The sequence below is a fragment of the Stegastes partitus genome, unplaced genomic scaffold (genome assembly GCF_000690725.1).
Source record: "Stegastes partitus isolate 25-593 unplaced genomic scaffold, Stegastes_partitus-1.0.2 Scaffold1310, whole genome shotgun sequence".
NCBI lineage: Eukaryota > Metazoa > Chordata > Actinopteri > Pomacentridae > Stegastes > Stegastes partitus.
This window is the reverse complement of record NW_007579041.1, coordinates 136,207-148,381: the sequence shown is the minus strand read 5'-3', so window position 1 is coordinate 148,381 and position 12,175 is coordinate 136,207. Positions and strand designations below refer to the sequence as shown.

The 12,175-nt window shown below is 41.2% G+C and overlaps 1 protein-coding gene across 1 annotated transcript in view; it reads left to right on the top strand.

Moving 5' to 3' along the window:
• The window catches only part of LOC103369623 (uncharacterized), a 43,259-nt gene that overhangs the window by 25,302 nt on the left and 5,782 nt on the right, over window positions 1-12,175 (top strand). Inside the window, exons 32-59 of the mRNA XM_008298377.1 lie at window positions 90-111; window positions 207-234; window positions 323-407; window positions 512-658; window positions 1,183-1,394; window positions 1,539-1,642; window positions 2,915-3,033; window positions 3,147-3,302; window positions 3,554-3,771; window positions 4,298-4,383; window positions 5,624-5,760; window positions 5,891-6,016; window positions 6,100-6,290; window positions 6,381-6,469; window positions 7,321-7,448; window positions 7,542-7,669; window positions 7,766-7,883; window positions 8,260-8,478; window positions 8,587-8,757; window positions 9,403-9,552; window positions 9,647-9,711; window positions 9,843-9,972; window positions 10,367-10,452; window positions 10,550-10,679; window positions 10,991-11,181; window positions 11,307-11,397; window positions 11,500-11,629; window positions 11,711-11,901. Coding sequence (XP_008296599.1) covers window positions 90-111; window positions 207-234; window positions 323-407; window positions 512-658; window positions 1,183-1,394; window positions 1,539-1,642; window positions 2,915-3,033; window positions 3,147-3,302; window positions 3,554-3,771; window positions 4,298-4,383; window positions 5,624-5,760; window positions 5,891-6,016; window positions 6,100-6,290; window positions 6,381-6,469; window positions 7,321-7,448; window positions 7,542-7,669; window positions 7,766-7,883; window positions 8,260-8,478; window positions 8,587-8,757; window positions 9,403-9,552; window positions 9,647-9,711; window positions 9,843-9,972; window positions 10,367-10,452; window positions 10,550-10,679; window positions 10,991-11,181; window positions 11,307-11,397; window positions 11,500-11,629; window positions 11,711-11,901 — 3,648 coding nt within the window. The remainder of the gene's footprint in view (window positions 1-89; window positions 112-206; window positions 235-322; window positions 408-511; window positions 659-1,182; window positions 1,395-1,538; window positions 1,643-2,914; window positions 3,034-3,146; window positions 3,303-3,553; window positions 3,772-4,297; window positions 4,384-5,623; window positions 5,761-5,890; window positions 6,017-6,099; window positions 6,291-6,380; window positions 6,470-7,320; window positions 7,449-7,541; window positions 7,670-7,765; window positions 7,884-8,259; window positions 8,479-8,586; window positions 8,758-9,402; window positions 9,553-9,646; window positions 9,712-9,842; window positions 9,973-10,366; window positions 10,453-10,549; window positions 10,680-10,990; window positions 11,182-11,306; window positions 11,398-11,499; window positions 11,630-11,710; window positions 11,902-12,175) is intronic.

The window sequence follows — 12,175 nt, the reverse complement described above, 5'->3', positions numbered from 1 at the left end:
GTCTATGACCCTCACAACTATAAAGCAATTTATTCTATTCTATTCTATTTTATTCTATTCTAACCATCTTAATCCTTTTCTCTCCCAAGTGCAATGTGACCATGACCAATGGTAAGTTTTCTCACTGCTTCAGAAATATCAGTTAGAAAATACTTCAGAATTTATTGTTGATAATAACCTCTACTTAAACTGATTATTTTTCACAGAAACAGATATCTGTGCTGGAGTGAACAGGTGGGATTTTTCAAACACTTTTTCAACACATTGTGCCAAATGCAGCGTCAACAAAATGCTTATTGTCTGTTTCATTTTCAAACGGCAGCACCAAGCTTCAGCTCCTCCTCGACAGCGGAAACACGAACGGACGTGTCTGTGAATTTTCTGTTGAGGAATTTGCTTGTGCTTCGGTAAGACACCAAAACGTCTCAGATCAACAAAACCACTGCTGTTAACAATAGTTTCAGGTTGATCTTGAGTTTTGGTGTTTTACCTGTTCTTGTTCATTACACAGCTGCCCGCGCTGACAGCAAGGGATCTGGCAGAGATGCTGAAATGTGATCGCTCCTTCAACTCCAGTGGCTCCAGACCCGTCTGGAAGCTTCTCCTGTCCAAAGCCTCACTGGTTCTGGATGGAGCTCTGGATCTTCTCACCAACGCGGTATGAAGACATTTTAGAAATTCAGTGTTTTGGCTTTGCTGTCTCCCACAAACTGATCTGTGATCACTGTCAGATCTTTGTTTTTTGTTTTTTTGTTTTTACAGTGTAGATACAGAAAAGAAATGAAGAGTTCATTTGCAAAAACATCTAAAACTTAATTTTTTGTTGTTTGCTTGAGATAATGTCAAACTGTCAAACTGAAGTTGAGTAGATTTGACTCAGTAGAAAGGACAAAAACAGAGATAACTTAAGTTTGATTGATATTGTCTCAGGTAGACGATGGAAAAATGGGTTTTCTGAAAGTTTGTGAAGATGGAGGTATCTGTTTTTGCAAATTAACTCTTCAAATACTTATTGTAATGTTGTCCCGATTGCTTTTTTAAAGACATATTTTTATAACATTTTTAATGCCTGCGTATACACTGTATTTTTATTTTCTTTCCACGTTATGATTATTTATCTGCATATTTGTGTCTCCTCTTTTCTAAAAACTCTTTACAACCACATCTCGTTCTGTGCTGTAGACTTTCAACCCGAGGGATCCTGCAGTGTCGATGGTTCTGAACGCCATACGAGAAATCCGATTTGACAACATCAGCGTGTCCAGCATCAATGATCCTGCCGTCATCCAGCTGTGGTTTAACCGCCGCCTGCGCCCCTTCCTGTCTGCTGTCTCCCCTGACTTCCTCTCATGTGTCATCACAAAGGGCTTGAACTGCAGCACCTACCAGCGCATGTGAGTAGTGAAACGTTTATCATTTAGAATTACTACAAGGCTGCTGTGGATTCAGTAAAGATCTCCCTCCCCTTTGTGTTATACCAAAATATTGTCATATTCTGCATTAATCGTGTGATCCTTTTGACTCCTTTCTTAACTCAGTGTGCAGGTTTTGAGCCGTCTCCAGCCAAACATGACGCTCGCCACCCAGATGACTGTCTACACACACTTCATCAAGGTTTTCCTGACCAGGAACGACACTGCAGGTAGGCTCCCGTTAAAAATATATGATGGTCCAAGGGGCTTTACTTTTCACGGTACACACAAAACAAAATTGTTGGCTGGATGAAAAGTGGGAAGACAACTTTATATACACACTACATGGAGGTGCAAGGCAGCTGAAATGACTGAACTTACTTCAAGAGGCAACCTCAGAGCTTTCAGTCCTGATTGATTTGACAAATTAAACCATTTTCATTTTAATAAAGGAATCAAGCAGTAATTTACCTTTTTCCATGGACAGCCGTGATTTGATCTCATGCAGTAGTCTGTAAAGAGCAGGGCACAGTGAAAGTAAAAGGTGGTTACCTGAGAAGCTGGCAGCGCTTCATCTGACAGATCACCATGGCCGCCCTTTCTGGTTTCATTTCTGTGAATGCTAAGATCTCTGACAAACACAATGCATTTTCCAATAGACCAATTTTTTGCTAGATTTTTAATAGACCATTTTTCTGGTATCATCACCACAGACATCCAGTTCATAATGCTGCAGATAAAAATTAAAAAATACAAAATTCAATGATAGTCACTGAATAATCATTTCAATTATAATTTTTAAGACTGCCACTTTGATGCCTGTACACTGACTACAAACATAACTTTACAGCTTTTGATTTCAGATTACTTTTTCTTAGGGCCTTCGAAGGTTGTGTCATTTTTAACTCTGCTGTTAGTTGTGTTGATGCACGATCCAGGATGCTTACATGTACAGCTATCATATCACAAGCCATCAAATCAAAACATGTCACAAAGCTTGTCCCTCTAGTCACCAAACACTTTGCCTACTTTGCACAATGAATAGAGGAATGATCTAAATGGACTTGTGTTCAAAAAAATTAATTTGTTTAGTTTAATTAGATTTCATTAAACCATGCTGTGTTTCCTATAATGCCAACATAGGAATGTTTAGCATGTTTGCATTCGGATCGTTTGTCAGTTTAGGTTATGCAAAAAGTCTGTGGATCTCAGTACAACTTATAAATATATGCACCAAACAGACAAGTCATCAAAAAACCATGGAGATGTTTCAGTCTGGATCAAAGTGTCGTTAAAGCCACAAAAAACAAACGTGTACACAATAATCCTAACAATTTTCCATGATTTAAATCTTCTCTTGATATACAAACAACAGTATAAATCATTTAAAACATATTTAAGTCACACATTTTCTTGTACTTGATGCATTTATGTCATACACAGTGGTTACCGGATTTTCTCTCAGAGGAGCAAAGCTGAATCCTGTGTGTTCTTGTGTTTAGACCCAGCCTGCAGTTCAAACATAAACAGCAGTGGACAGTGGGTGCAGAAGAACCTGGGAGGTTTCTCTGCCATCGCGCCCTTTGGAGACCTTCGCATGCTCTACCCCGGATTTTCACCGGTCGGTTATGTTGCATTGTCTTCTATGTTTGTTTATTTGCGGTTTGTTGCCTCTGCAGTGACCATCGGTTTTGCTGTAAATTTACGTGTGTGTCTGTGTGTGTATTCATGCAGATGGAAGCACTGTCGCAGCTGTCACCCAGACAGCTAGCAGAGCTGGCCTCCACACCTGGCCAGCTCACCTCCGCTGAACAGGTCAACATGGTGATGAAACACGTCCCCAACAACCTCCTCGCGGCATTTTTTGATGATTACTCACCTGCTATCGTGGTAAGCATACGTCAACCCTGCAAACTTCCTGCAAACACAAACTCTCAAACAACCTGCTGTGTTTTGTAAAATATAATTTAGTTGGCATAAATTAAGCTGAACAATATTTATCTTCTCATCTGAAGCAGATAATTAACACATTTTGTAACACAATTTAATATTTTTCTGATTGGTCGAAAAAGGTATTATTGAACCTGCTCCAAACAATCTGCTTCTAACAAGTACTTTTATGTCATCTTTTTTTCCTGCAGGGTCATGAAAACTTGTTCCCCCCTCCAGTGAGGTCAGCCATGTTACAAGTTGTGTTCAACCGTGCAAACCTCTCCGATCACTCAGCAGTGAGTGATTCAGCGTTGCTGATTTGGCTCAACAAGCGGCTACAACCGCTGTTGTTCAACCTGTCGCCGAATCATGTCACACTGTTCTTCGGAATACTGGCCGGAAGGAACTGCAGTACTGAGCAACAGGGGTGAGTGCACAGTTATAGAGTGTGTATGAAAGATAGATGCCTCCGGATGTAAAAAGTGAAGCCAATTTGGTCATGCCTTCAACCTGCGTGCTGTCTCTGGTTGCTAAAAAATGTCAAACTATATAGAAGATACTGAGAAAATGACCCTACTTCTCATTTGATTTGTTACTCAGCAAACATTTTCCTTATTGGTTTATGGTCTCAGTCACTAGTTTCAAGTTTCCTTTAATACAGCAGGATGTTTATGTTGTAAATTATGGTTCCATTTAGATGAAAGTAGAATAGATGATAAAGCAGGGTATGTTTTAGTGCAGCCCTTGAGTTCAGATACAGCCCTCAGACATCATGTCCAGTCTTAAACACGATGATGGCCCAAACCCAAGGCTTCAAAAATGGTAACTCACAAACCAGTGGATGTTTTAGATAGTCTGTGGTTTAAAGACACTTACACTTAATTAATGGCTGATTTCATGAATCAATTATTTGAATCATTTCTGAGGATCCTTTCTGTTTTTATCTGTTTCAGTGTAGAGAACCTGAATCTGACGATCCCAACACTCAGCGAAAACACACAGACAGAAGTCTACAATCACATCATAGAGACTCTCAGAGGTAAAGAAACTACACTGACAGAAAACTAGACAAGCGGCCTTACAATGTTGAAGCTGCTTGCTGGATGATTGTTGGCATCAGAAGTAATACTGAGTCGTTTTCTTTTTTTAAAAAAATGTTAATCAAATTCTCAGGCAAAAACACAAACACAAACGATAAACTAAACTAAGTGACAGTTATCCGTTTGTGAAGTAAACAAACCAAATGGATAATGAGAGTGTCACATTCATCTTTCAATTGATTCACTTTGATGGCCTGCATTAAACAAAGTAAAAATAACAATTCTGTTCTTGATTTGTCAGACAGTTAGAAAATGTCGTCAGGTACTGAATGACTGCATGATTTGGAAACCTTTCTGTGCCATCAAAGTCAAAATTATCGCAGTTGGTTTAGACTGCAAGCAAAACCATCGGTCAGAAAGATTATTTTAACCTTTAGTCCAGAAATCTCCAGCTCTGGTCCTCGTGAGCTTCTGTCCTGCAGGTTTTAGATGTTTCCGTACTGCAACACACCTGACTCAGATTAATGAATCATAAACAGACTTGTGTAGAACTTGACAACAAACTGTTGGAGATCCATTCATTTGAGTCAGGTGTGTTGCAGTACAGAAACATCTAAAACCTGCAGGACAGTAGCTCATGAGGACCGGAGTTGGAGATCCCTGCTTTAGTCTCTCTTTGACGGGTTTGGACTTTCACAGGTAAAGACAATCCTCTGTGATCCACTCCAGTTCTGTACTCTAAGTATGAGCTGTTTCCTTCAGATGGTATAGAGTTCAATAAGCCTCTGTGCCTGTTCAGCTGGAATTTAGCCTAAATGTAGACTTAGATAGGTCAAGGCTACAGAAGTCGTCAAAAAGCCACAAACTGATTGATGCCTCAGGATGAGCATTTGTTTACTTTTCTTCTTTACATATGAACAACAAGATACAACACAATGAAAATATGCACTGGTAAAATAAACCTGCATCTTCCTACTTCTGTGACGGCCGGCTCTTATCTCTGCCTCTTAGTGCAGTTCGTTTTTGAGCACTTTTTCCAGTTTTATTGGTGTGAATTAATGCGAGTGTTGTTAGTGATGGTTTTACATGTACATAGTTCATAGTGCTTTGAAGTTGGAAAAGTTAAAGTGAAGCTTTTTTACATACCATGTTTATATATACCTTCTTTTTAACACTCATGATGACATGATGGTTTTCAGACCCACAAAAAAAATAAGCTGACCTCTTCTTCTATTTTAGGCCCTGAACCGCTCCGTTGCTACGGTGACAACTTCAACCACAGTTTCTACACTTTCATAGTGGGCTCATTCGTCGGATTCCAGTTCCCCAACCTGACCACCTTCCTGTCACTCATGCCTCGTGACAATATGCATCAGGTGGGTGTCTAGAATTTAAAAAAAAGAGCAGAACTCCAGATAGATTTCGGGACTTGAGCTGAATTCTGCAAGGAGTAGATAAAAAATGATGAACAGGAGGAGATTCATCTTGTGTTTTCTGCTCTTCAAGCTGGTGAACTCCATCCCTGTGATGGATCTCGGGGCTCTCCTCCGTCACCGTGATGTTGTCGACAACAGTGCACAGCTGTGTGTGCTCTACCAAAACTACGAGGAGATACAGATGTTTCTGGAGAAGGTATGCGCCACACACACACAAACGCACATAAATGTCAAAACATTGTGACGAGATAAATACAATAATCTGTGTATTCTCCACAGGAGTCTCTCCCAGAGGTGGTGAGGCTGCCCACTCTGGAGTGCGTCTGGCCCATAGCTCTCAGCAGCTCCAACAGGGCAGATGTTAGGAGGTGGTTTAACAAAAGCCTTGTACGCTACTACCCTTTGCTTCAAAAGGATCTGATCAGCTCCAGCGCCACACAAAATGCCTCCTGCTTGGCCTTCCAACAGTTGTATGTTTTGTTACAATATAAACTTCTTTTGAGATGAATGTTTGTTTGTTTGTTTATGTTGTATTTTGATTGAATCTTATTTTCTTTCAGTGTCATAACTCTCGGTAACCACAACTACACTGCCGCAGACTTTACCAGGCAAGACGTGTTCACTACCATCAGGGGTTACCTCGTCTCAGGTCAGTCTTCAAACCAAGCCTCTGGAAAAGCAAGCCAGGGTGGCATTAATAAAAAACAGCAGAAATGCTCGTGTATAACTCTGTTGTATTACATTTCCCAGCTCTTACTATTTAGAGTTTATTAGTTCTCTTTTCTTCCTGTCACTTTTTTGTGCTCTTTCCTGCTACAACAATGTGATTTCCCCACTGTGGTGAAAAATAAAGTCCAATCTAATCTAATCTGTGGATTTTGGACTGTTAGAAAACAAACAAGGCACTTAAAGACATCAGACTGTGTATAGGAAAACTACCTTTTCTCATTTCATGTGTTTTTTTGACGTCTTATCGACCAAAGATCAACCGAGAAAAGAACTTGTGAATTTTAGTTGAATTTAGTTTAGATTTTTTACTACACAATATAGATATTAGTATTGGAAAATCTGAAAATAAGTAACATTGCTGTCAGTCAAATTCATTTTTAACTTTATTCATTGTGTGTTTTTTCTCTTTTTTTGACAAAAATGAATTACATTGAAAATATGAGTGTGTTGAGGTGTAGAAAGAGTCTGCCACCATAAATGTACTGTATGTTGTTTCTACAGGTCATTATTTACATGATATTAATATTTCATCATTTAATGTCACCTTATTGTTAATATCATCACATCTGTTGATATTAATAAAACAGACATTTTCAAGTTAATCAGGTAAAACTTTTGTACATTTCAACAAATGCTTAATTTCTGCTTTGATTAAACAGTTGGGAGTTAATCAGGAGAACATGAAATGGGTTTTCTGTCCGAATGTCTAAAAGTTTATCTCCTGTCAGCACAGAAAACCTCCACCTGACTATTTGTACTTTCTTGTTGTAGGCACGTTGCCAAGGTGTTACAACAGCAGCGACCCAGAGCTCAACTCCACGGCTTGGTTTGCTGAGTACATCGGCCCCTTCATGCCGTTTCTCACTCTGGAGTATTTTCAGCAACTTGGATCTGAGCAGGTACTGAACTTGAATCTGAGAATCTTAAACTGCAACTCAAGTTTAGTTGACAGATTAATGACGTACAAACTTGCTCGTTTCTCCTCTCTGCAGGATCTCCAAGTGTTCACAGTGAACCCTCTCAACATTGCGCTCCTCAACCACTCGGTCTTACCTCAGAACCTCACCGACTACTACACTCAGCTCGTGTATCAACAGGACGGCAATTTCAACCCCTTACTGTGAGTTTAAGCCTCTATAAACTGTTGTATCCTCCACACCACTACAGACTCGTGCACTTTTTCATTTTCCCGTCTGATTCCACTCTCTCTTTACAGTCTTCCTCTGCTGTGTCGGTGTGTCGCTCCTGGTCCAGCATTCAGCCAGCTGACTGCAAATGAAAGCATGGTGCTTCTTCCCAACCTCACCGACCTCTGTACAGACCTGGACCCACAGGTAATACACACACACACACACACTCAAGAAAACACAGATGGTGGTACATTTTTCTCTTTAGAAGTATTTTTTTCTGAGTACACAGGGAACAATTTTAAAGGAAAAACATGAAAACAACTGGTAGAGAAAGACAGCGGCTGAGGCATCCAATGTGTCGCTGCATGGATTGATGAAAATGATGTTAATATCATCAGCTTTCATCCCAACTAAATGCTTTTTTTTTTAGATTTTGGACCCACATGATGTGATGATTGAACAGTCTAGTTAAAATTAAAGCTTTTAAGTAATTTTCTTATTGTAATTCAACAGCAACAAAAGAGGCTTGAGGTTAGGTCACATCAGTTTCATAAGAATGGCCCACCTTTTTTTTCTGTAGATCTCTGCTGCTTTGGCTGGTAACTTTGGTGACAAAATCGATGCCACGACCATTGCTGCCCTCGGCAACGAAAGCATCGGCATGTCCACAGGACAGATCAAGATGATAAACCCTCAGCAACTGTTTGCTGCCCTTACAACTCTCCGCCAAGTTATGGGCTGGAACGAAGGCCAGGCCAGGGCCATCATCCAGGCTCTGATGTCTTCAGGGATGATGAAGGTAGCTGCTGTCTGTCACAGATTCAATTCAAACCAGTGGCAGTGAAGTCATTGTTGTGGTCATGTCCTCTTATCTATGTGCTGCCTTCAACATTTTCCATCCCACCAGATCAACAGCTCGTCATCGTTGTTCATGCTGGGCTCTCTCATTGTGGGGGTACCCACCAGAGTGTTCAACAGCATCAGTGTCTCCCAGCTGCTCACTGCATCCAGAAACACTTCAATTCTATCACAGCTGGTGTTCGCCCCACAGGTCATCCAGCAGACCTTTGTTACTCAGGTATGACAGCTTCACTTGTGTTACAGGCTGAATGGTTTTATTTATATGATATTATAGAGATTGAAAAAGTCTGAACCAGGAAAATATGAGAAACCTCAACAGGGATGGAGCACAAACCAATAAAAATGTGGGATATTTAGAGCAGCTAGGCAGGAAGGCTGGTGGCTCGGAGGTGAGCAAAGCTAGAGATCCGTAGACTTGTGATTGGCAAGCAGGCAAACTGGTGCACAAGGGAAGATCCGCACATTAAGACTGGCAAAGCTGGCTGGTTAAGAGCGTCTACTGCCAGCAGGGTGACGGAACAATCTGGTAAAGACTGAGAGAAGCCACCATTGATATTCTGCAGGAGCTGATGAACTACAGGAGTTGAGGTGTGACATCCGCTGGTCCAGCAGAACACAAATGAGCACACACTGACAGAGGAAGGGGAGTCTAGCATCTCATTTGACTCTTGGCAAGAAAGTGAAGAAAGACAAATTATGGCTTTACATTTTGATATCTTATCACTTTATGTCCTTGTCAGTTTAAATCAGCGAATCCCTCAACAAACTATGGAGCCAGGGGAATTCAAAGCCAAACATTTATGTGAAGATAGAAAGTTTCCTGAGGAGAGCTAACTTTCACTGCTCCCCATCCTCCTCTCAGATCATATCAGTGAACACCAACAGCGAGGGGATCATACAGAACATTCCAGATGAACTGGCCACTGAGATTCCTCGAGCTCTGCTTGTCGGTTTCTCAAATAGCAGCAGCGTCATCACCACACTCAACAGGAAGAAATGGAAACGGCAGCAGGTAGGGGGATGCACCGGTGAAGCCTTCTTGTTTTTACACACCTGTTGTATGTGATTACACACTTTGTACTTTTTTTCTTTAATTGTTTTTTTAGGCTGAGTTGTTCTTTAGTGTAATTGGTGTGGAAACTGCGACCACACAGCTGGGAAGTCCAAGCAAGTGAGTTTTCACAAAGTTTTCAATAAGTTTGTGAAACAAGAGACCAGCCAGTAAATGTTCTGCAAATGGGTTTGACTATGCACAGAGCTTATAGTGTGTGTCTGTGTGTGTGTGTGTGTGTGTGTGTGCAGTTTGTCGTCCACTGTCCTGCAAGGGTTCACATGCACCGGAGTGAGGACGATTCAAAGGGTGCAGGTCAAGAGGCTGATCAGAGCCTGTCGGAGAAGAGGCAGGAACAGGGTCAGACTGGTGGAGACTCAGGTGAGTGTGTTTGAATTACTCAAGCTGTCATACAGTCACATTGTGTAGACTCACGGTCCTTCTGAAATCCCTGTCACGTACATTGTAAAAGACTGAGGTAAACACAATGTCCTTCACACACACCAAAGCTGCCCTGCAGAGAAAAAAAATACTGCCTACCTCAGCTTATAAAGACTATACACATATGAGTCAGGTTTTGATTACATGTCTCAGTGTTTTCACTGAAATCCTCCTTTTCTAAGATGTATAGATCATGCTGTATATAAACTGTACAGTGGAACAGTAGACTTTAATTCCAGGTTTTTAAGCTCAACATTTTATTTACCGATGTCCTTCTTCAACATCAAAGACAATACACGATATTAATCACAGTTTTTCCTTTTCTCGCCATCAGCTGACCTGCATGTACAACTACATTAGAGTTGACGCAGACGCCACTAACTTCACCCTCTATCCTCCTGACATGCTGCTGTACTACGAGTAAGAATCTGTCGTGTTCGTTTGTGTGGACTTGAGACCAAACGCAGGTTTTCTTACAATGACGTGACCGTGCTGTCGTTTCTATTTCTTCATACAGTTACTCAGTGGTGCCACAGTCCAGCTGCAGGTCCTATTTTGAACAGCTGGCAGATGCAGACTTCAGTGTTTTCTCGTCGACCCTCAGCTACAAGCGAAATGACCTGTTTGATAATGCCAGGAGCTGCCTGGTGAGTCCCGAAACAACAACAACATCTACAAACTAACGACTAGCTGCTAGTTCAGCGTTATGCAAAGTGTGAACATGGTGACGGAGATAAGTAACGGCAGAAAAGCCCTGCACTTCAGCTTGTTTCAGGCAGGAAAGAAGTCGTGTTTTCCTTGGGCAGGGACTTTGGGCTTTGTAGGGCTACAGTCTGATCTTTCATTTTGCATTGGAGCTGAACACAATCATAATCTCCACAGATGTTTATACTGTAAATGTAGATCTCATCCAGTTCAGAATATGCTCTAATCCACAATGTTTTTATTTTTTCCAAAGGGTATAACAAACACAAGCTTGACTGCGGATGATATATCAGTTTTGGGAAACATGTGCTGCTATCTGGATGGATCCTACATCCAAAACTCTGATCCGTCCATCCTGGAGAAACTCAAGAACTGCCCTGAAATTACTGATGCTCAAGCAGCTGCTGTTGAAACCCTGCTGAGTAGCGGGAGAACACAATACGGGTATCAGCATTACACAATCCTCAGTTTTATTGCCTCACCAAAAATCGTAAAAAGCTGTCTATTGTGTATCATTGTCAGCAAAGGTATTTGTTACACACAGCCTTTGGTGTTCTTGTTTTTTTCAGTGCTCCTTCAACGTGGGATGAGCAAACCCTGAGGAACCTTGGGATGTTACCGTTGTATTTGAAGTCAACCTTCTATGACAACTTCGACAAAGTGAGTCCCGCGTGAAAACATACATTGAGCAGAAAGAGTCAGCTCTTTGGTGTTGGAAAGAGGTTTGGGTTTTTCATGTGTTTCTTTGATTCCTGCGAGCAGAGAACAAAGCGCAGGTTCTTGAGGTACTTCCTGAGAGAGCTAAGGAGCAACAAAGTAAGCAGACAGAAGAGGAGGAGCCTGAAGAGAGAAATAAGAAAGTCCATTAGAAAGAAGTCAAAGCGATCTGCAGGTCAGTCTCTCTGGTGTCACTGCTCTGCCTGTTTGTTCCTCAGAAATTCACAGTTTAACAATTTGGTTTTCTGTGTTTTAGACAACGAATGCACTGTTGGATTGATCACCCAGGTGACCATCAGCGATGAAACATTCCCATTCGACTACGACGATATAAACCAGTTCAACTGCTGCCTCACAGCCGAGACGGTCAAAGACAACTTGAATGCCATCACTGAAAAGGTGGATGAGGAGGAATACCTCGAGATTGTTCTCAGCAAGTTGCGAGAGGTAAGTGACAGAAGCCTTTGAGGATGTGACTGGTGTGTCTGAGCTTTTTTGAACTTAGCAGTGAAGGATGAAGCATGTTGAAAGTGGAGCAGGTGGCACAGGAGTAAAAGAAACACGGTGCAAATATGAAGCATGTGTCACTGTAAAGTCGACTGTGAGGTTCAGCTGAATGTTGTTTAGAATTATTGGTATTTTGATCAGACACTTTTTGATGTATCAGGTTTAATTGTTAGAGGATAATGTCTTGATTTCTCTCCGGGTTCTTCCTCCAAAA